Genomic DNA, 23,983 nt, shown 5'->3' on the forward strand with positions numbered 1-23,983 from the left:
GGGGGGGGAGTGGGGCGGGCACTGCTGGGGGACCCTCCTAAAGGGTAGATCTCCATATTCTGGGCTCCCTGCTGTCTGAAGCTGCAGGCAGGTCCCATGGGGTCCAGCAGTGTTTTCAGAGTTCAGCTATTCACATCCCACACCCTTGCAGTTCTGTCATACATACCACTGGCACTATTATTTACTTAATACTGTTCTTTACAACAACTGGCTTCTTAAAAGCACAGCCTTACCCCAAGCATTATATTTGAAATCACAGGAAAGATGTGCAAGTCACTTTTCTATTTTTGTTTTTGGTTGCATCACGCGGCATGTGGGATCTTAGCTCCCTGACCAGGGATGGAACCCGTGCCCCCTGCAGTGGAAGCGCGGAGTCTTAACCACTGGACCACCAGTGAAGTCCCTATTTTTTTCTAAGATACATTAAAATTTACGCCTAACTATTAAAGTGCAAAATATATATCCAGGTGCCACCTAAAATCATCTCTCAAATCATCTCATATGTGGCCCACACTTCGGGAAAAAAACCTAAGTGGGGGACACAGGCATGGCTATCACTGCACATGGAGGGAGCGGAGACCTGGACAAGTGAAAAAGAAACACAGGTTGTTCAGATAATCCATTAAAAATTGGCACAGAATTAACCTGAAGGGTTAATCTGCATTACAAAAGGATTTCAAAATTCCTGACAAATGAGTTCCTTTAAATAGCAGCCTTTATATAGCAAGGCCCCTATCAGCCCTAGGTACCTTTAAATAGAATCATATGAAAGATTTGGGGGACATACACAACACTTTACAGAGGGGAGGTGATGCTGCTATCAGTATTCACATTATTATTAGTTTATAGACCATTAACTCCTCAAAGGGGTGTGTGGGTTGAAACACATAGCAAGCTCCAGCTCTGGAGAAAACCACTGCCATCTTCACATCTGTCCCCCAGGAAGATGAAGCATCTCGGAAATTACTCTGAAAACAGGATTGATTTATAGGACTGGCATTTGGACATGTGCTCAGGAACACGACTGCTGTTTAAGGTAAGTACTCTTGAAGTAAAGTAATAGCAAAGAGAGAACTGCCTTGGATTTCTACCAGCCGCCAAGAAGAGTCTACCATGCAGGGGTGTGCCCAGTCCACAGCCCAGGACAGGAGCACACCCTCCAGAAATGAGCCCTGACCTCACACATGTACACGTGCACATGCACACACGTGCACACACACACGTGCACACACATGCGCCCAGTCCAGCCCTGACTCAACGAGCAGTGGTCCCTCCTCCTCTGAATTTAGTACCCTTTTATCAGAACGCTTCTCATGGCCCTGCCTACTTTCTCATTATACTCCTATTACCTGGGCGCTTGCCCCCTTACCCTGAACTGTGAACTCTTTTTGAGAAAGGACCAAGCCTTGTTCACCTGTCTCCTCCCCCAGGCAGCCTGCTTTGAATAGAACACAACCTGACAGTGTTTGCTGAATGAATCCATGAGCTTTCTGTTCGTCTTCTCCCTCTGTAGATGGCCAAGCCTGGTAGAGGACAAGGGCATCCTAGAGGTGTTCAGGCTGGGACAGGGGGTTTGGAATCCCCCAACACTCAGGAAAGGGGCCCTCCCCCCAGTGCTGGAGACAGGTCCGGGAACACTGAGGCGGTGAGGTAGAGAGGAAGACTCCATCTTGGCGCTCACAGGGCTCTGGGAGGAACAGCATTTTTAGGTGTGATGTACACCCAAGCCCCTTTGGTATCCGTGTGCTTCCTCCTTAGAACACCTCTGAGATGGAATAAGGCCAGGGACATGGTACGCCCTGTGTGGGCCCCATGGAGCCTCACTCATTCCACCAATCCACTGGACAGCAGCCACACACCAAGCACCGTGCAGCGTTCACAATGAAGACAAGAGGGCCCTGCCCTGGAGGAGAGAGGCACACGTCTAGAGTTCCAAACAGAATGAAACAGGGGCTAGCCCGGTATAAGCCAGACTAGAGGTCCAGGGTAAGGGAGGACGCATAAGGCAGCATATGAGTGGAACCCCATCTGTGCTGGGAAGGGTGTCTCAGAGAAGGGCCCTTAGGAACCCACAGAGGTCCCATCCTACACACTACTACTACTAAGCTCCCAGCAGGTGCTCTTGCCTCATAACCAGACTTTTCCCCATCCTGTTCCTGGGATGGCTGGGCAGACCCTAAGGGCAAAGCCCTGGGGGCCCAGTGAGAGATGTGACTTTCCCCAGTGTGCCGAGCTAGCACCAGATGAGAAAACCAGGGCTGGGGCGCCAGCCACTGCCAGCCTCCCGTTATATGGCTCCTCTCTGCCCCACACCCAGGCCTACAGCGACTGCTCCGCCCCTTCCACACATCAGCCATCTACCCGTGGGTCTGCAGTCTATTTTTACCTCCATTAGCTCCTCCTCTGATCCACACTGTAGCACGGGTGGAGCAGGGCAGTGATCCCCATCTTACAGGAGGGACAAAGAGGCCCAGAGAGGCTCAGCGACAGCCTCCTGCCCAGAGCAATGCTCCGTGCACCATGCCCTCTGGGGTGCAGTGCTGCCAGGGCAGACAGGCTCGGGCCCCACAAGACGGGCGCTCTCTGTTAGGCAGCCTGGCTTGCAGTCTGTGAACTCCCTGCCATACGTTCTCACTGGCCCTCCCTTCAAGCCACAGAACAGAGAGGAGGTGAGCAAAACACTGAGGTTAGAGGTGAAAGAAAGGAAGGACAGTGTGGTGCGCATGCCTTAGGCAGCACTGGTGCGCTTTCAAGTGGAATCCCGGCCCCTGGGGTGGGCAGGGGCGGCGTGAAGAGAAGGGGATTGAGGCAACCACTCCCCTCCTGCTCTACCTTCGAGGCAACTTCTCTGATTAAACAGAGGCATTGCTGCCGAGACAGCCCCAGAGTCGGTGGGCTGGGGTCCAGCAGATGCTTCCTGCCTATGCCCACCTTGGGTAAAGTGCCTAGCCACCTGGCTCCTGCCTCCAAGCCAACGGTTACCGCCCCTCTTGGGCTGATCCAATTCTTTCCCTTCAAGGAAGTTCAGGGACCTCTGGCTCTCGATCTCTCCAAATGCTCTCGTGCCCTAGCCCAGATTCACCAGATTCCACTTGCCTGGAAGAGAGTGGCTCCCTTGGCCTGAACTTCACAAGTGCACTTATCCCACTGCTGCCATGGAAACAAGGAATTACGGCCTCCTAGTTTCACGTCGGCCAGCTCCTCTGGGGCAGCAGGCTGACACCACTGGCGTGCCCACCAGGGGACTCATGTCACTGCCAGAGAAAGCCCTCTGCACAACTGGCCTGGGGAAAGCCAGCAGCCACTCCCCCTGAGGACAACTGGTCCAGGGGGAGGCGGCGGGCACTGCGCCTCTCCCCCAGGAACAGCTGTGCCCAGAGCACAGACCCTTGCATCCCTTGGCAGGCAGGCGCCAGCCCCTCTCAGGCTGAGGTGCTTCCACTCGGACACAAGGTTTGTGCACAAATCAGCCATTTCTGCCGCACAGACTTCGGCAGTCAGAGCTGCGAGCCCTGCCCCCTCCCCCGACAAGCATCCAGGGCGTGTCACATTCCCACCTTCACAGCCACCAAGAATGGGGACCCTGAGCCGGGGCTGGTCGGGGTTCCCAGCTCGCACTCCTCCAGGAGAAACACATCTTCATCCTCCAGGACCTTGTCCAAAAAGCCTATCGCCTCCTCTTCCTCTTCCATGGCAGCGGGAGCCGCGGAGGGCAAACAGGAAACAGGGTCCCAGCAGCAGCGGCAGCGGCAGCGGGAGCGGCAGCGGCAGCGGCAGCCGTGGCCGCCAGCGCCCAGGAGCGAGGCCGGCAGGCGGGGACGGGAAGATTATGAGCCTTCTCCCGCCCGCCGGCTCCGGGTCCTCCCGGAGAAAGGGGAAGCGGGGCGTCCGTGCGGCCCCGGCCGCCTCTCGCGGGGAGCTCCGCCGCCGCTGCCGCCGCTGCGATTCCAGGGCTGTCACCGGAGCCCGCGCGCCCCTGCCGGCCACCGCGGCCCTTCCTGCCGTGCGCGCCGGCTCTCCAGGCAGGCGGGGCCCTGCTCCCTGCCGCCGCTCCCAGCCCGGCCGGGCGCCCCGCCGCCGCCGCCGCCGCCGCCGCCGGCCCCACAGATCCCGCCCTCCTGGACGCGGAGGGTCGCGTTCGCTCTCAAGACACAGGAAATGCACGACTCGACGGGTGAGGTGGAGCCGTTCCCTCTCTGCGGTCGCCGGGCCAGCCGGCTGGCGGAGGCTTCGGGAGCGCGGAGGAGGGGCGACGAGGCCGTCCCGCCCTCCTGGACGCGGAGGTTCGCGTTCGCTCTCAAGACACAGGAAATGCACGACTCGACGGGTGAGGTGGAGCCGTTCCCTCTCTGCGGTCGCCGGGCCAGCCGGCTGGCGGAGGCTTCGGGAGCGCGGAGGAGGGGCGACGAGGCCGCAGCCCGGCCGGGCGCAGGGGGAGGTCCGCTTCCCAGAGACAGGCTTTATTTACAGCCCCTCACCGGCCCCGCGGGCGGGCGGGCGGGCGGGCGGGGGCGGAGCGGACGAGCAGCTGCCCGCACAGCCTCGCGGGCCCCCGGGCCAACCTCGGTGTCACCTTGGGATGCCGACAAGCCCCTTCTCATTTCCGCCTCAGGCTCTGACACCTTTGAGGAGGGGAGGCCAAGCCCTGGTGAGAAACCATAGTTTCTTTCCATCGCCACCGTGGCTGAGGGAACAAGGTTTTGTGCAAAGGAGGCCTGACCTGCCTCGCCACGAAAGAAGCACAAGTGCCCGCCAGGGGCTGCAGCGGGGCCGCCTCGGGCAGCCGGAGGTGCCACACCTCCGACTCACAGATGCTGCTGATTAGCAAAACCACACCTCCTCGGAGCTGTTTTCCCTCAAGAGGGGCCTGGGCCCAGTAGGACCAGCCCCACGGGGGGGGGGGTACACTTAACCCAGGACCAGGAGCACGCCAGCCCTGCCCACCCCCAGCCTGCTTCCCCTGGCTTCTTCCATTGTTATAGAAGCTAAATCCATCCAGAGGGTGAAATGCACACTCTGGTCCCCTAGCCCCATCCAGAGATGTAATCCACCTACTCTCATGGGGGTGGAGTTGCGAAGGGCAGCAGCTGGGAAAAGCTCTTTCACAACACCCAGGGCAAAGGTTGCCAACTCCAGCACCCAAGAGGGTGCAGGTAAGATTAATTAGTGAAATGAGCCATGTAGGGACCAGGTGAACTAAAGCAACTGTCACTCAGCTCCAGCTGCTGGCTGCCAGGGGCAGTGCAGGCTCAAGGTTGCCCCATCTTGGATTGTTCAAGAGAAGCTGGAATCTGGATTTTTAGGTGATAGCTCTCAATTTAAAAATGATGGCAGATATGTTATATTTAAAAAACAGAACATGATGCAGTCTCAATGAAACACATCTGTGCACTGAATCAGGCCCACAGACAAGGTTGCTGCCTTCTTGCAACTGGTTGTGTTTCTTTGAGGGAAGGTTGGGAGGTGTGTGGTGTGTGGTGTGTGGTGTGTGGTGTGTGTGTGTGTGTGTGTGTGTGTGTGTGTGTGTGTGTTTGTGTGGGGTTGTTCCTTGAATATCACCTCTGTCCCATTTCATCACTGGACCTGGCATCTTGGAATCAAATTCAGCTTCACACATGACCAGCCCACTACTTATCTTTATAAACCTGTATAATAGGTGCCACCAGCCAGACAGATCAAGTGAAAACTCCGGATTCTGAGTAATGAGCCCTGAAGCTCCAGCCCCACTCACGCCAATCCCCTCAATCTCCCACCAGCCCCCAAACCATGTCTCTAGTCAGGGATTTCCTCAAAATCTTCCTGATGCTTCTAGCTCACAAGTGTCTCTCCCAGTACACAGTTGCCAGACCAGACAGTGTGGTTCTTAATGATACAGTGTCCGAGTTGTCCATTAATGCCTCGTGTGTCTACCACCGGCCTCCTTATGCACACGGCACATCCCCTGTCAGGTGGCAACTGTATGGCCACAGGGGGAAGAGTCCAACTCTTTGGAGCTCATTTGGAAATGCATTCCAAAGGGGGGGTTAACAGCACGCCATCCTAGGCCCACCTGGGGTCATCACCTCTCCTTCCCACTGGGCATCTCAGCTGAGAACAGGGCCCTTGGCTGAGCCTCCAAGCTGGGTGGAGGGTAGAGGAAGAGCGAGGAGGGAAAAAGGAGAGGAATGGACATGGTTCCTTATCCCAACTCCCCAAAAAAGTCTGCGGAAGTTCTGAGCTCTAGGTGGGGCTCCTGCCATTCTATCAGAGCTGTCCTCACCAGTAAAAGGTTTCTCCCTGTCACCATAGCTGAAATGCAGACCAAGGGATTTGGGGTAGGTTCTCTGGGGCCTCAGGGCTGATGGGGCTCCCCAGAGGCACAACCCACCCCACACCCACCCTCTCCCTCATCCCTGGTTCTTCCCTGTCCCTGCCCGGGCTGGGTTATAAATAGCCGGGGTAGATCTGAAGGGCCCTCTCAGCCACAATTCCTCATTTGGTTTGGGCGGGTGAGGCTGTTCCCAGCGCTTGGGAAAAACCAGGCCTGGCATTCCCCAGGGCACAAGTGTGCCAGCCCGGGGCTCTGTGCCAGTCTGTCTCCCATCCTGCAGGCTCCGAGTGCACGGCATGGGCTGCCCTCTCCAGTGGGACAAGCAGGTCTAATGGGAGAAGGGCCTAACAGCCCAAGGCCCTCCCCACCCCACCCCCGCACGGTGTCCCTTCCCCCCGCCAAAGGAACATGAGGGGCCCTCAGGAGTCTCTGAGAGTACCCCTGTCTCCATTCCCCATGCCCCTACCTAGCATGGCAGTGTCGACACCCACTTCTTCCAAACCCTGAAACCTCTCAGAAGCTGCTCCCTGAACGTCCAAGGCATCTCCACTCCACCCCACCCGGGTTGGCTGGAAATTCCAGTGAGTAATTTGAATGCCCTTCCATCTCCACTGGGCACACAGACGCCACTCAGTTCTGCCCCTGGAGGGAGGTGACTCACAAGTCCCAATGGTGCTTCCTCCCTTTCCCCTACAACTCTGCCTGCTTTGGCCTGGCTCCGGACCCTCCTCTGCAGAGAAGCAGCTGCTCCAAAGGCCTCTAAACTGCCTTATTCCAAAGTCAGAGGCCTCCTGCTCTACTCCTCAGCCTCTGCGGTCTGGATGCTCTTAAATCCCTCAGCTTCTGTGGGCATATGCTGGTGCTGCCTCTGATGGCTCTGCTTCCAGCTGGCCCTTCTTATTCCTGCCTCCTGTAAGTGTGGAGTCACCCATTCGGACCAGGCCGCAGCCCTCTGCTCTCTATCCTTGGAGAACTCATCCCTTCTCACTGCTAGGCCAACGGCAGCCCGTCACCATCTGTAGCTCCAACATCTTGCTCTGCTGGAGTGTGACATCTGTGCTGTCAACTGGTTCTCCTCACTTGGAAGTCCCATGAGCAGCCCCTCAGCTCCACATCTCCAAACCAAACGACCCTTCCCCCCCTCCCTAAACCCTTCTGGCTTCTCCACTTCTGTTGGCGGGGCTGCCATCTTGTGACTCTTCCTTCCCTCAGGCCCCACATCCCTTTCACCAAGTCCCCTTGGTTCTTCCTTCTCTTCCTTTCCCGAAGCCGCCACCCCAACCAAGGTTTGTAGAATCTCACACCTACATAACCGCAATAATATTCCACTTTGACTTCTGAGCTTTGCCTGTCCATCTATCTGTTCATTCATACCCAGAGAAGGCCTGGCATTACAAATACACAGACCTGGGAGACAAAGACCTTGCCATTAGAATGCTCTCAACCCACAGCGGGTGAAGGACATATAAACAAATGAGGCAGTGTTCTCACTGGTCAACACAGTGGGAACACAGAACAAAGGCACTAACCCTGCCTGAGAGGTAAAGCTCCACAGAAGCGTGGCTTCTGAGCAGCATCTTAAAAAAGGGGAAGCGTTTCCAGGCAAAGGGAGGAAAATGTTTTGTAAGGAACCCCAGGAAGCACAGCTGGAGGACAGAAAAGGGGCAGGTGATGAACTTGGAGAAGTGGGCGGGAACCACGCCCCCATGAACAAGGGGCACCCACCAAATCCACGCTTTCCAAGCCACCAACAGTTTACTCTCCCCAAACCCAACAGCCTTCTCTCACACTCATTCTCCATCCCCTCATTCCCTTACCCACTCAATCAACAAGTATCTATTCATTGCCCACCATGCACCAGGTGCTGTGCTAGCATTCACAACACAGCCACAAGTGGGACGCTTTGTCTCTACCTCCGTGGGGGCTGATGGTCTCAGGGACTGACTGACCACCGTGAGCCAAGGCAGGGCCAGGGGAAGGGCACGATCTCAGAACTCTGGTGCTAAGGTACAACTCTTCCAGAAAGAATAACGTGGAAAAAGCTATTGTGATTTAATATGTTCTCACCCTCTGACTCAGCACCTCCACTTTAAGGAATTTTTCTGCAAAAACATTTCTACAAGGACTCAAAGATCTTTGTACAAAGATGTTCACTGCAATGATGGTTATAGCAGTGAGAGACTGAAAACAGCCCAAATGTCTAACAGAAGAGGACTGGCTAAGTGAATTATGGTACAACCATTAAAAGAAACATTGCATACAGTCATGAAGGAGAATGAGTTGGTCTCTAATTACTGATATGCAAGATGTCCAAGACTTATTAAATAACCAGAGCAAACTGCATAACAGTATTAATAGTATGATCCCACTTTTTAAAAAAGTGTATATATATATAATATATACACAGAGAAAAATGTATTTTTTACACATATGTGTGTATATATATATATATATGTAATATCTCACATGGAAAAAGAAAATGTCTCTTAACAGACATTCTCTCTGTGGGATGAGACTTAAGGAGACTTTCACTTTCCATATTATATGTTTCTGTAAAGTTAGAATTTTCAGGGATGTAATCAGGAAAAATAAAGAAATTTAAAAAAGAAGTGTGGTAAGTGCTATAATTGGGCAAGTAGAGAGTCACAGAAGGTTCTCCAGAGGAGGTGACATTAAAACTCCTACCTGGGGCTTCCCTGGTGGCGCAGTGGTTGAGAGTCCGCCTGCCGATGCAGGGGACACGGTTTCGTGCCCCGGTCAGGGAAGATCCCACATGCCGCAGAGCGGCTAGGCCCGTGAGCCATGGCCGCTGAGCCTGCGCGTCCGGAGCCTGTGCTCCGCAACGCAACGGGAGAGGCCACAACAGTGAGAGGCCTGCGTACCGCAAAAAAACAAAACAAAACAAAACAAAAAAAACTCCTACCTGAAAATGAACAGGGATTAGCCATGCCAGGGGGACTCAGGGGCAGACAGGACAGCATGAGGCATAATGAAATGAGTTCAGTCTGGGTGGCAAGTCTTCATCCATTCAACCAATACTTACTAGGCATCTCTTACGTGCCAGGCGCAGTTCTAGGCACTACAGTTTGCAGTGAGCAAACATTTTGGTACAAAACTGACAAATCTCCATGGCAGAGCTCACAGTCTAGCTGGGGGGTTGTAATAAGCCTGCAGAGGTAGGCAGAGGTCAAGTGATCAGGTCAGGCACGGCCTTGACAGCATTGCTACAGGCAGGCATTGAAGAATTTTACAGGGAGTGACCAGACAGTGTTTCAGTGCATCCCTCCTGCTGACACCAGATTACTGTTTCTAAAACACTGCTCACTCTGTACCCAGCAGGAAGCCACCAAGTCAGCCCTAACAAGGGCAGTGGGGCCCTTGCTGATGACTCAACTGATCAAACTGTTGACAACAACTTCTGCTGTTTGCTGTCCCATGAAAGGGCCAGGTGCATTCTCACCTCCAGGCCTTGACCTGGCTTGGAGCCCCCTCTCCCTCCTCTCTGCCTATCCCTGGCCCTTCCAACTTCCTTGGTAGGAGCTCAAGTCCCACCTCCAGACTTTCTGGAGCTCAGCAGACCCTGGGCCAATGAGAACTGACCCCAGGGGCCAGTGCCAGAGGCACTGTGTTACTCGGTCCTCCCAGCAGCCCTTCCAAATAGGAGGTATTTATCCTTATTTGCAGCTGAGGGGACCAAGACTCTACAGGTTATCCAAAATCACAGAGCCAGAAAGACATAAGGCGAGGGCACTGAGGTTCCTGTTTTGGAGAGGTTGCAGAGAACAGCGGTGGTGAGCACCCACCACTGACCAGCTGTGGGACCTCAGGTGGGTTATGTCACCTCTTTGCACCTTAGTTTTCACATCTGTAAAATGGGGCAGTAATGGTGCCTACTTCCCAAGGTGTGGTGAGAACTAAATGAGTTAGTATTTATAAAGTGCTACAACAGTGCCTGGCATTTAGTAAGTGCTATGGAAGCGTTTCTCTTCTTCTTTCTGCCACACAGGCAGGAGGGTTGGGGGGGTCTGTGTGGCTTTCCAGATAGAAGCAACCAGCCCATAACCCTGTGGGAGGAAGGTCCACAAGGGCATCATCAGAGCATCATCCTGGAAAGAAAGTGCTAGCACCCACTAGTGGAGGAACTAGGTGAGGAGGAGGGAAAAGAGAGTCCGTGGGTAAGAGCCAGCCTGCTGCTGGGATGCTTCCTGCCCTTCTGCACCCTGGCAGAACCCAGAGCCCAGGGGGACATCCAGCCTCTGCCCCCTGGCGGCTCACCTGTGTGGCCAAACGTCTCAAACTGAAGGCGTTCTCGGGGCAATTTCACACCTCTTGGTGCGATTAGGCGGGTCGGTTGGCCTCCCTGCCCCACCCCCAAAGACTCCCGAACCTCAAGGACAGAGAATGGGTCTGGCTCACTCTCCTATCCACTGTCCCTGGGACCTGCAGGAGATGAGCAAACCTTCACCAAATACATGTTGCTTTGGAAGTCGCCTTACTGGCTGATGTGAAACACACAGCACAGTAGCAGGGAGAGGGAGATCCCAGACAGGCTGTGAGCACTACGCGATGCTCCAGGTCGGCTGCATGTGGTCAGTCAGGGAAGCCCAGATCCCAGCCATGTGTGAAAGGGGGGCGATGAGCCAGAAAGGCCAGGGAGCACCAGCCGTGGAGGGGCTGAGGACCACAACCAGGGCACTGTCTCCCTACTTCCTATTCACATCTCCCTCAACTCACACAAGCCAAGGAACCCCCTGAGCCATAGCTCCTTCATCTACAAAATGGGGGGCTCTCCCAGTGGTTGCAGGGATAGGTGGCGATGAAGCCCGCGGGCACCTGGCACAGCACCTGGCACGTAGGGGGAGCCAGGCAAGCTCCTCCTCTTTGGAGTGGGGACCAAAGATCCAGAAAGGGGGCAATGGGGCGCAAGGCTGCTGAGGCAGGAGGTCGGCAACCTGAGGAGAGATGTCTCTGGTTTTACCTGCATCTGGAAACTCCTGGGAGGCGTAAAGATAAAGGGCAGCCGCCAACCCACCCAGCCCAGGCCTCGAATGCCGTCCAAAGAGAGCAGACTGGGACAACATCTCAGATGTTCCCAGCTTGCCACGTGGCTTCTCCTTTCACCTAGAAGAGACCTACTTGTCCTGCAACCTCAGATCCCAAACCCCAAGGCTTCAGAAGGGGCCAGGAAGGGAAGAGGGGGCAGCAGTTCGTCCTAGCTTCATCCCCTGAGACTGTATCTGCCCTGCCTCCCTGCTCCCTGGCCAACCCAGCGCTACTTGATTCAATTCCATAAACGCTGGGTGAATACCCCTAGGTGCCCGGGAGCTGCTGATGCGGGTCCCGGAGATGATCGGGGATCAGGGCTCCGGATCTCGCAGGGCAGACGTGCCCCACAAGTAACTGTGCACGGTCCCCAGACAGCGGAGGGCTCAGCCATGGGCTGGAAAACCTTCACAAGGGAGGTGGTATCTGAGGGGACCTGGGAGCACCACAGAGACTCCAGCGTCAGAAAGACCCAAGTTTAGGGATTTCCTGGCAGTCCAGTGGTTAAGACTCTGCTCTTCCAATGCAACAGGCACAGGTTCAATCCCCGGTCAGGGAACTAAGGCGCGGCCAAGAAAAGAGAAAAGAATAAAAGAAAGACCAAGTTTAAGTATATCTCTGGCTCCCCATGTAAAAGGCTCAAGGCGAGTCTAGGTAGCTGTGAGGAAGGGGGGGTTGTGCGGGGGAGGGGGGAAGATGAGGATGACAACGGTGATCATCTCAACTCTCCCCCACCTATCTTTAAATTACCCTGCCGTCTGGAGTCTAAACTCCTCAATTCAGCAGTTAGTGCAGTACTAACATGTACAGACTTTACTGGCACCATCTCATAGAAGCCTCCCGACAGCTGTGTGAGGTCAGGAGGGAGGAAATTCTCAGTATCGCCACTTTACAGATGAGCGAACTGGAGCTCAGATGAGTGAAATCCCTCAGGTCACACAGCTAGAAAGTGGTGGCACTGAGACAACAACCAGATCTGCTCTCTGCCTTGTGGCCCCTTTTCACGGTGCCTCCCCGCTTTTCTGAATGACCACGGTCCTGGCAGGGGAACATGTGCCCCGCTTGTCAGTGAGATGGAGAGTCCTGCCCGTCCTTCCCAGGGTGAAAGCAGGCCCTCTCTGCTGAACTGAGCCACCGGAGGGAGCTGTACTCAGCCTGGGCTTGGGGAGAGTGAGGGTGTGCAGGGCGGGGCTTCAGCTTTCACCCTGATACCTCGCTGGGCTGCACACTGGGGCACATCTAAGGCGAGAGCACAGTGAGGCTGCAGGGCGTTCCGGGGAGTGAAGAGCATTTGTCCTGCAACACCAGAGACCCGGTTTCATCTCGGCTACCACACCTGGGAGGACAGATCTGACCCAGAAAGGAGGTTGCAAAAGCAGATTCAGTTGTTGTCCAGCAAATATTTCATTAGGCCAGGTCCTCGCAGTGCTCTGGGCTCCCCACCCCTCTAATGGCTGGTGAGGAGAGTCTCGTGGGCCCTGGGCGCCAAGGACTGAGGACCCACAGTGAGCCAGGCCCAGCGCTGCAGGCCTCACCCTGAGCTATCCCAGTCCGTCCTCTCAACAACCCTTCAGGTGGTTAGTCCTATTTAGAGATGAGGAAACTGAGGCTCAGAGGGGTTATGACACTGATCCAGGGTCCCACAGCTAGAGAGCACAACATGTTCATCTATGCAAAGCTCATGTCCCTTCCATTCTCTGAGCTGCTGGGAGAGTAAGACCGTGAGGGCTAGTTTTATGCATCAACCTGACGGGGCCACAGATACCTAGACATTTGGCCACACGTTATTCTGGGTGTGTCTGTGAGGGTGTTTCCGGATGAGATTAACACTTGAATCAGCTGACTGAGTAAAGCAGGTTGCCTTCCCAATGTGGGTGGGCCTCATCCAATCAGTTGAAGGCCTGGATAGAATAAAAAGTAAGGGAGAATTCACTCTCTCTGCCTGTCTTAGAGCTGGGACATAGGTCTTCTCCTGCCTTTGGACTCAATTACGGACTAGAGCTTACACCATCAACTCTCCTGTCTCTCCAGCCTTTGGACTCAGACTGGACCTAACTATACCATCAGTTCTCCCGGGTCTCCAGCTTGCTGACTGCAGATCTTGGGACCTTTCAGCCTCCATAATCTAGTGAGACAATTCCTTATAATAAATCAATCCTTCTCTCTCTGTATCCTAATGGTTCTGTTTCTCTGGAGAACCCTAATATAAAGACCAAACCTTGGGCTTCCGGGAACAAGTTGGATGCACATTTGGGTGTGGAATGTCTGGCTGCCAGAGGGCAGATATCTGAATATCTAGAACAATCATCTGATTTGGTCCAAAAGTCCCCTTGGTTCCCAACGCCCCAACAGGAAACCTGGCAGGGAGGGGACCTGCCTGGTCAAATGAGCAGAGCCAAGTAGCCGAAACCTTGGCTTTCTTTTTCTTTTTTTAAAAAAAACTGAAACAGCCCTCAAGTACTCCGGAAGAGGTGTGTCAACTCTCTCCAGCACCCCAGTGTACACAGCAATACTTGCTGAGTCCACTAGATGGGGCCAGTGACACAGCAGAGAGGGCAGAAATGCAACTCAGGAGGGAAGGTAGGCAGGCAGGGGGTACACTGGGCTGGAATCTTTGCTAGGATCCCCAAGGTGGATTACGCTCCCCACCCCTACCTTGTTTAATTTCTAGCCAATGGTGCAAAAATTAATCCTGGGGTTCGCAAGCACTTTGGCCAGTTGTCACCGTAGCATCTCTTGGATTTCAAAGTCCTCAAAGCAAGCTCTTCCCTTGTGAGTCACCAAGCAAAATGGGCAGCATCGTAGTAAAGGAAGTCCTTGCCCCGAAGCCTCAGAGCTCCAGGTGGGGGCATCTCCCTGTTCTGACTGTGACCCGTTTCACTAGAGAAAGCACCTGAGTACCTTTCACCAGGGAACCTAAAAGTCGATGGACAAAATGCACTCCAGCAAGGTGGTCATGTGATGAGGGAAGGAGACAGGACAGGAAGCAAGGAGGAAGGCAGAGGAGAAAGGGAAATAAATGGCTTTTCTCTTCAGCAAGTGGCTCTAATCTGGCCACACGTTCTCAACTCTCAGCCAGGATTCCTGGTGCTGTGTTGAGTCCTACAGTGACTCTTTCTGCACCAGCTCACAGGGGTAACAGCTGAGTCTCCGGGATGGGAGAGGAATGTCTCTAAGCCCTGTTGTGGTCAGAGACCTAAAGGCAGAGACGGGAGGCAAGAGCTGTCACTTTGCTTCCCCTGGTTAGAGTCAGTTCAGGTCCCAGAGCACCCTCTCCTCCATCAGTAGCAAGAATCCTGCCCCGCAGGTCCAAGATGGCTGTCTCTCACCTGCCACCCTTCCTTAGGACGACAGGACAATACCCCAGAATGTCAGCTGTGGGGGGCCTGAACCTGATCGACGCCCTTGCCCATCACTTCCACCTCCCACCTGCCCCCACCATCCCTTCCCAAACTTGCACTGCCTGGCAGCTGATAAGCTCTGCCTAGGCCTCTGTTGCCACGGCAACAATGTGGCTTCCCCCAAGTGGGAAGCCGGTTGCCAAGGCCCTTGTTGCCAAAGGCTATAACAGCCACCGGGCTGTGTGAAGAGGGGGTGAGACCTCTACGCAGGGGTGGAGGGTGGCCGAGGAGGCTGGGAGGGAAGGAAGCAGGGGGTTCGCAAGAAATGGTAGGGTCCAGGCAGTCCCCTGGCTGGAGTGGGGGTGTGCTGGGTCCTGCAGGAGGGAAACAAGTATCTCGCAGCAACTCAGTGACTGCTCCTCGAGGGTATTAGAGGGAAGAAAGGGGACCCCCCCCCTACAAAACACACCTGAACAAGCCCCCTACCAAGCAGGACCAAGCAATCCAAGCCACCCCCCCGCCCCCCTCCCAAGAAGAAACTTGATTCTTCCCAATTTCTGAAAAATAGCCCCCAGGAATCCCTCTGTCTCACTTGCTCTTGTGTCTCAGACACGCTCGCACAAGCTGAGCACGGACAGAGCTGGTCTCTGGGCCCAGGAACAGCATTAATTACAAGGATTGCAAACCTCCTCGCATCTCTATCCCTCCGCCCATCTCAGAGCACATCCTCAATATTGCTTGTAAAGTGCTTCTCTTTGGAGCAGAGCTTTCATCGGTGGACAAGAGGAGAGGTGGACACCATTACGGCTCATTCCCTTCCAGAGTCAACAGAGGAGGGCTGGACAGGGCCCTGGGTGCTCAGGGAATGCTACAGAAGCTGCTCACTCCTCCCACTGCCGGCACCAAGGCCAGCCTTGGTTTGCTGAGCCGAAACTTGATCTTCCCAATTTCTGAAAAATAGCCCCCAGGAATCCCTCTGTCTCACTTGCTCTTGTGTCTCAGACACGCTCGCACAAGCTGAGCACGGACAGAGCTGGTCTCTGGGCCCAGGAACAGCATTAATTACAAGGATTGCAAACCTCCTCGCATCTCTATCCCTCCGCCCATCTCAGAGCACATCCTCAATATTGCTTGTAAAGTGCTTCTCTTTGGAGCAGAGCTTTCATCGGTGGACAAGAGGAGAGGTGGACACCATTACGGCTCATTCCCTTCCAGAGTCAACAGAGGAGGGCTGGACAGGGCCCTGGGTGCTCAGGGAATGCTACAGAAGCTGCTCACTCCTCCCACTGCCGGCACCAAGGCCAGCCTTGGTTTGCTGAGCCGGCACCTGTGCATTTATAGCCCACAACTCACATAAACAGCCACTGCCCAGCGCGGGCCCAGAGAGGAGAGCCTGTTCCCTCCCCAAGGTCCCATCCTGCTAGAGAAGAACTGAGAGAGAAAGCTGAAAGAGGAAGTGAGGTGTCCAGGAGGCAGGGGGAGCAGATGGCTGGTAGAAGAGACAGGGGTAGGTGCAGCAGTGGCAGAGAGAGCAGCAGGCGGGGGACGGGGGCTAATCTGAGAGGCCCAGGACCGGAATGAGATGATGAGGGCACCAAGAGCAAGCCCAAATTTCCCGAGTCCTGCACCCCAGTAGCGCTCCAAGCAGAGCCTGGCCCACGACACCCATGCCTGCCTACCCCCCTCCCCAAAAGCCCCCTCTTCCCAAACCCGGAAGGAAAAGCAGGTGTACCTACCCCAGGTGCCAGCCCCTCAGGTGGGGTGGGGGAGATGCTGTCCCCGCCACCCTGGTTCCGAGCACTGAGCTGGGGCGACATGGTGGGCGACTCATCGATGTACGGCATGGTCTCCGAGCCCTCTGGGGGCCCCTTCTGCTCTTCATTCCCCTCTCCGTCGTAGTCGTCTGCCCCGTAGCTGAAGTCTGAGACAAGGAACAAGAAAGGCCACTGAGAGTCCTCCACGAGGGCTGCCAGGGACTGGTAGCGCAGTGGGCGCCAGCGGCGGTCCCCGGCTGCCATGCCCCGGGCCGCACCACCCACGCCCAGCCCGGGCAGGGCTGCGCGGCCCGGAGCGCCAGCAGGCACCAGGCGCTGCAGTTCAGGGGCCGCTGGGAGTCGACGGGGAGCAGCTCCCCTGTTGCCACCCGCTTAATAGCATGTCAGTCGCGTATTTCGAGCTGCTGTTTCCTTTGCCTCCTGCCTAATTCCAAGTCTAAAAATTAACAGGGGGAGCAGGCGGCAGGACGCTTCCAGCTCTCCTCTCTGAGTCACCATTTTGCTTTTTATAGGGAGTAAGGAGGTGCGGGCGGGCCGAGCGATGTCACTTCCTGAGCCCCTCCTCTTTGGGTACCATTTGTACACTGAGCCCCATCCCTGGATGGGAGGTCAGAGCAGGGTTTGGGGTGGGGGCTGAGGAACGGCACCCGAGGGAGCCCTCACCCCTCGAACAAGGCTCCGCAAAGGTCAGAGCCCAAGGCTGGCAGAGCATGGGCGAGAAGACGGCCGGGCCTGGCAGGGATGCGGTTGCACAGCAGACTTCTCAAAAGCCGGCACTTACTTCTGTAATTTCAACGTAGGATTCCTTGGGAAAAGGAGGGAAGAAACAGCCACAGGGAAATCAAGCTGCTGTTAACCCCATCGGCGCTGCCAGCACCACTCAGGGGCCAGAGCCCCCGCCCAGACACCCCCTCCCTGGACAGCAGGCCGGGTCTATGGGGGTGCAAGGCAGCATCTCAGAAAGGCCCCCATTACACCCCACCAGTGGGGGGTCTCTCCTAGAGCTGTGTGAGGGACCCTCCCCCACCTCCACCCCTGGCTGGGTCTGTCCCACATCTGCTCAGATATCACTTCCTCCACAGTGTCCCCCCCCACCTCCCGGCGTCCCAGCTCAGAACTCCTACAGTGCGTGGCCCTCTAGTGTCCCCAGTGATCCTGTCCATTCGTCCCTGAACACCTGGTGCGGGAACTGGGTGACAGCCATCGCTGTGTGCCCAGCAGCCATGGCCCGCATGGGTCAGGATCTTGGGAACGTGTGGGGAGTGAGTGAATGGGCAGAGGAATGCACTGTCCCTCTCAGGTCTGAGGCTTGAGCCAAGTTCTCAGCGGGGGCCCTGGCTCCTCCTCCTGTCACAACACACCAGCCCCTGGGGCCGCCGGCAGCCTGAGAATGGTGTCAACGGGTCACCAGGGCGCCAGGCCACGGCCACACTCAGTCCAATCTGCCCCTTTGGCAGCCGAGAGCGCCCCCCAGCCTCGCTGCACCTGTTCCTGCCGACTTCCTCTCCAGTCCTGTGCTGACGGCCCATTAAGCTGTCAGGGACGTGAGCTATTATTTTTTTTCCCCAGGACAGGCGTGCACGTGAAGAACCACAGGATCTAGCCATCCAGACACTGGGACGTGTGTGTGCCAGGCACCCGGGAAACAGGACCCACTGCCAGGAGGACACAGGGCTTCTGTCTCAGGAGCAGGTGGGGGTAAGCCAACTCTGCTATTTTCACCCCACCAGTGGGGGTCTCTCCTACAGCTGTGTGAGGGACCCTCCCCCACCTCCACCCCTGGCTGGGTCTGTCCCATCATCTGCTCAGATACCACGTCCTCCACAGTGTCCCCCCTGGCGTCCCAGCTCAGAACTCCTACAGTGCGTGGCCCTCTAGTGCCCCCAGTGATCCTGGGAGGGAGGAAGAGGAACCACAGCAACCGGGCTGCCTGAGTCTGGCACTGTGAGGGAGCCCGGCTGTTTGGTGAGACCTACTCACTTTGGAGAAGCACGAGGAGGGAACGAAACACCACGTTAACCTGCGGTCTTTCCTCCAGGAGGCTCCAGGCTGCCCTGTTAGTGCCTGGAGTCAAGCGAGGGATGTGAACTCTGATGAACACTGGCCTGGCAATCCGTTCAGATTCCAGCAGGCCCCGCTGACTCTCCTGTACACTGACCAATTCCCAGGGGTCACAGGACCAGAGCCTTCACTCTCAAGATATTTCCCAAGGGCAAGGGGAGAAGGGACCACAGGGAAAGTGGTGAGGCTTGACTCTACCGCACAGTCTGCAGCTGCCCGGGTCACAGCAGGGTGGGAAGGTCTCTGCCAGCCTTCCGCCATGTGTGCCCAATTCATCCTTATCAGAGTGGTGCCCCTGGACCCCACATCTCAACCTAGCCACATCAGAGAGGCTGCGCTCACGATCCCCAGTTCACAGGCAGAGTCACTGAGTCTCAGAGAGATCTGCACAGAAAGGATCTGAATCCAAGTCTGTCTCCAAATGCCATCTTTCCCCCTCTGAATCTCACTAATCTTCTAGGGAAATCTCCTTCTACAGCCCTCGTCAGGGGAGGCTGACAAGGAGGGGAGAGAGGGGTGCCAGCCACAACAGCAGGGTTCCCGGGCATGGAGGACAGTGCCCTCAGAGCTCTCTGCAAATGTTCCTGGATACTGTCCCTTTCATTCCAACCTCCAGGAGACCCTGACAGCCCAGGAAGCCAGCCAGAGACCCCGGAGAATCCTACCAGGAAAAGGGATACAGAAGACAGAGAAACCAACCCTTTGAGAAAGCAGGAGCCCTGGGGACTTAGGAGGGTGGAAATCTGCCAAGCACAGCCTTCAGTCTGTGCAGGTCCACAGACAGGAAGGCTGAGTGGACCATGGCTTGGCCAGCAGGTGTCAAAAGAGAAAAGGCAGAGGAGGCTGCTGACAGCCAATATCCATTTCCCCTCCTAGTAACAGAAATCTCACTATTGGGCTTCCCTGGTGGCGCAGTGCTTGAGAGTCCGCCTGCCGATGCAGGAGACGCGGGTTCGTGCCCCGTTTCGGGAAGATCCCACATGCCGCGGAGCGGCTGGGCCCGTGAGCCGTGGCCGCTGAGCCTGCGCGTCCGGAGCCTGTGCTCCGCAAATGGGAGAGGCCACAACAGTGAGAGGCCCGCATAACGCAAGGAAAAAAAAAAAAAAAAAAGAAAGCTGGTGAAAAATATTATTGCATCATTTTGTAAGAGGAAACGCCGTTGCCGCAGCAGCGTTTCCTCGGAGTCCTCTTTAGTACAGGTGAGAAAAGAATCAACCTCTATCCAAATTAAGATTCTCTCTGTACATCTCAAAAAAAAGAAATCTCACTATCTTTGGAGTGGCAGTGTGTTCCGTGGCTAGCTAAAAGGCTACTTTTCCTAGTGGTGTGGGCCATGTGATGAAGTTCTGGCCAATGGGATGTTGAGTGGATATGTGTGGAACTTTGAAGAGAGTTGCTGAGATTGTTTTCACTGGAAGGTATTTTTCCCCTCTCTCCATGCTTCCTCCTTCTGTTGCCAGTTTGGAAAGCAGATAGGAGAGCTGGAGCTCCAGCAGCCATACTGAGCCATGAGGGGACCTTGAGGATAGAAGCCAGTGCTGAATATAGCTGAGCTCAAAGCTAGGAGCCTGGGCCCGTGATGGCACAGTGAGCCAACATACCACCCCAGGAATGTCTACCTCTGGACTTCTTTTACATGACAGAAGAAAAATGCCTATGTTATTTAAGTCACTGTTATTTAGTTTTTATATTATATGCAGTCAAACCTAATTATAACTGATCCAGATGGTTTTCCTTGACATTCTATCTGGGTGCTTTTCCTACGGTCTTCACTGTTCCTTCTAGTCTCCTTGGTGGAATCCTCTTTCCCCGCCCACCCCTTAAAAATTGGTATTCCCTATACATCCTTACAATAGAATACTGCTCAGCGGTAAGAGGGGCAAAATACCGAGACACACAGAAATGACTCTTACAGGCATTATGCTAAGTGAAAGAAGCCAGACACAAAAGAACACATCCTGTATGGCTCCACTTATGTGAAGTTCTAGAACAGACAAATTTAATTTACGCTTGGAAAAAAAAAGAAAACTGTGGTTGCTTCTAGGGGTCAGGTAGGGACAGGAATTGACTGTAAGGGGCACAGGGAATTTTCTAGGGTGATGGAAATGTTCTGTATCTTGACAGGGATTTGGGGGTACACAGGCGGATGTGTTCATTGACTTTGTCAAATAGTACACTGCATCAAAGATTTGTGCATTTCACTAAATATTTAACTCTAGTTAATGACATGCATGTTTAAGTGCCGAAGTGAAATGTATTGATGTCTGCAACTTACCTCTGACGTACATAAAAAACAAGATGGGTTGATGATGTCCAGAGGGATGGCCAGATGTGTGATAAAGCAAGTGGAGAAAAATGATAATTACAGACTCCAGATGGTGGGTACATGGGTGTTCACTATACAATTCTTTAAACTTTTAGGTATGTTTGAAATTTTTCATAAGAAAATGATGGGGAAAAATTGGTGTGTTCTCCGGGCTTCTGTCACCTCTCCCAAATTTTATTTATATTCTAGGGAGAGGTCTGGGCTGCAGACCCATCTCTTTGTTTCCTGGACATCTCCACCCCCAGGAACTTCAAACCCAAGCTTTTCCTGAAGTTAATCTGCCAGATCACTCAAGTTGGAAACCTAGGAGTTGTGCCAGATTCCTCCCTTTTCCTCCTTACCTCCTACACCCTGAAATATCCCCACTCCCCATCCGCCTTCCCACCCTCACCAACTCTTACAAGGACAATTCCAACACTCTCTCCCTGTGACTGCCAGACTGCAAATCTGATCGTGTTTCCCCACTGTTCAAAATTCAACAGTTCCCCATTCACTTCAAACTCCCGGGCTCAAGGCCTTTCATAGTCAGCACCTGACTCTTCCTTTACAGAGTCGTATTCTGCTGCCCTGTAATATCAGACATCTTCTAGGTAGGTCCCTGAAAGGGTCTGAATAGTAGCCCCCAAATATATATGTCCAAATCCTAGCCTTGGTACCCATAAATGTGACCTTATTTAGGAAAAAGGTCCTTGTAGATGTAATTAAGTTGAGGATCTCTAGATGAGATGATCCTACTTTAATTGAGTGGGACCCAAATCTGATGACATGCCTTTATAGGAAACAGAAGCGGAGAAGACACAGACACACGGAAGAATGTGAAGATGGAGGCAGAGACGCGAGTTATCTGGCCAAAAGCCAAGGAATGCCTGGAGCCACCGGAAGTTGGAAGAGGCAAGCAAGGATTCTCCCCCTAGTGCCTTGGCAGGGAGCATGGCCCTGCCAGCACCTTGATTTTGGACTGTGGCCTCCAGACTGTAAGAAAATAAATTTTGGGGTTTTTTTTTTGGCCACGCAGCTTCTGGGATCCTAGCTCCCTGACCAGGGATCGAAACCATGCCCTCTGCAGTGGAAGCACGGAGTCTTCACCACCGGACCACCAGAGAAGTACCTGTGATGATTTTTTATTTTTACTTTAATTTAAAAAAAATATCTAGGGGCTTCTCTGGTGGCGCAGTGGTTGAGAATCTGCCTGCTAATGCAGGGGACACGGGTTCGAGCCCTGGTCCGGGAAGATCCCACATGCCACGGAGCAACTAGGCCCGTGAGCCACAACTGCTGAGCCTGCGCGTCTGGAGCCTGTGCTCCACAACAAGAGAGGCGGCGATAGTGAGAGGCCCGCGCACCGCGATGAAGAGTGGCCCCCGCTTGCCGCAACTAGAGAAAGCCCTCGCACAGAAACGAAGACGCAACACAGCAAAAATTAATTAATTAATTAATAAACTCCTACCCCCAACATAAAAAAATATATATATATATCTTTATTGGAGTATATAATTGCTTTACAATGCTGTGTTAGTTTCTGCTGTACAACAAAGTGAATCAGCTATATGTATACATATACCCCCATATCCCCTCCCTCTTGAGCTTCCCTGTGATGACTGTTTTAATGGCAGCCCTATGAAATTAACACAGTCCCCAAACACAGTTTCCCACCTCTGGACCTTTGCACATGCTGTTCCTACACCTAGAACACCCTCCTCACCCTTTGACCACCCAGCGAAGTCCTATTTAGCCTTCAAATCCAGCTCAGTTCCACCCTTCTCCTATGAACCTCCTTGCCTCCTGAGTATATAAAGCACTTTTGCAATCCAATGAGAAAAAGACGAATACCTCAACTTTCTAAATGAGTTAGTATATATACATATAATACATATATAACATATATATGTTAAATGTTAACCTCACCTGTAATCAAAGAAAATGCAAACCTCTATTTTTTGCAATTTTCCTATCAAATCAGCAAGGAAAATACTCAAGCTTGTAAGAGAACAGGCATTCTCAAAATCTCTTGGAGGATATGTAGAACTGGAAAACTTTTCTGGAGTCAGCTTGGTATCAAAAGCTTTAACAGTTGGTACAGCTTTTAACCCAGCATAATCTAAGACTGTGTCCTAAGAAATTAATTATAAATGTACATAAAAATAAAGTTACAAGGTTATTAATCACAGGGCTGTTTATGATTGTGAAATATTAAAAACAAGCTGAATGATTAATTATAGGGACTTGGGTAAATTATGGTATTTCTCCAAGATGGACTACTATGTAGTCATTAAAAATTATCTGGATGATTTACATCATCTTATTAAGTGAAAAAGAAATTAATAATAGTATGTACAGTATACTATGTTTGAAAAAAACGTCTGTATGTGCATATGTCTGTATGTTGCCTGCAAGGCAACAATACAAAATAATTATAAAGCATTCAGATCCTGAGAATTTGGGAGCAATACATGGTCTCTGCTCTCTAGATTACTAGCAGACACTGCTTGTCTCCTACTCAATATCTATCTTCTCTCCTTCCCTGCTTACCTTATGCTGGTTTTATATGAGGTGGCAATGAACCCAGTCCCTGGCAAAATACCCACTTTCTCTGCCTCTCTTACAACTAGGAGTGGCCATTTGACATAGTTTTTGGTCAATGAGACGCAAGTGTAGGCCTCTGGCAAGGCCTTTGCTTTGATAATTAAAAAGGGACTTTATACCTAGAACTCAGATGTGATGACCAGAGCTACAGTGGCCATGCTGCTGCCATGAGGAAATGATCACGAAAGAACGCAAGACATTTCCCGGATGCTACTGAGCTACTGAGCCACACTAGAAACAGCCTACCTCATTTCTTGCTCAATGGGAACTATAAGCCCCTATATGTTGGATTTTCTGCCACATAAAATGAACACATTCCTAACTGAAGTCCTTACAGCCCAGTAGAGGAAGGCAGTCCAACAAGCATGAAAACATCCAAGATGCTATGACAGGAGTACCTCACAGGCAAGGCAAAGAGGAGGGAGCAGGAAACAGTGTGGGTGAGAGGATGGCTGGGTGGGCTTGGGTGATACTCCAAGGAAGGTGGTTTATCACTGTGGCTAAGAGCAAGGACCCTGGGGTCATACAATTTAGGTTCCAATCC

At 53.5% G+C, this 23,983-nt stretch overlaps 1 protein-coding gene across 1 annotated transcript in view; it reads right to left on the reverse strand.

Annotated features, from left to right (window-relative positions):
• Positions 1-23,983, reverse strand: part of ABR (ABR activator of RhoGEF and GTPase) — a 183,434-nt gene that overhangs the window by 81,276 nt on the left and 78,175 nt on the right. Inside the window, exon 2 of the mRNA XM_007454242.1 lies at positions 16,431-16,615. Within this exon, the coding sequence (XP_007454304.1) occupies positions 16,431-16,615 (185 nt within the window). The remainder of the gene's footprint in view (positions 1-16,430; positions 16,616-23,983) is intronic.

This window comes from Lipotes vexillifer, unplaced genomic scaffold (assembly GCF_000442215.2).
Source record: "Lipotes vexillifer unplaced genomic scaffold, Lipotes_vexillifer_v1.1 scaffold680, whole genome shotgun sequence".
In the NCBI taxonomy this organism is placed as follows: Eukaryota; Metazoa; Chordata; class Mammalia; order Artiodactyla; family Lipotidae; genus Lipotes; species Lipotes vexillifer.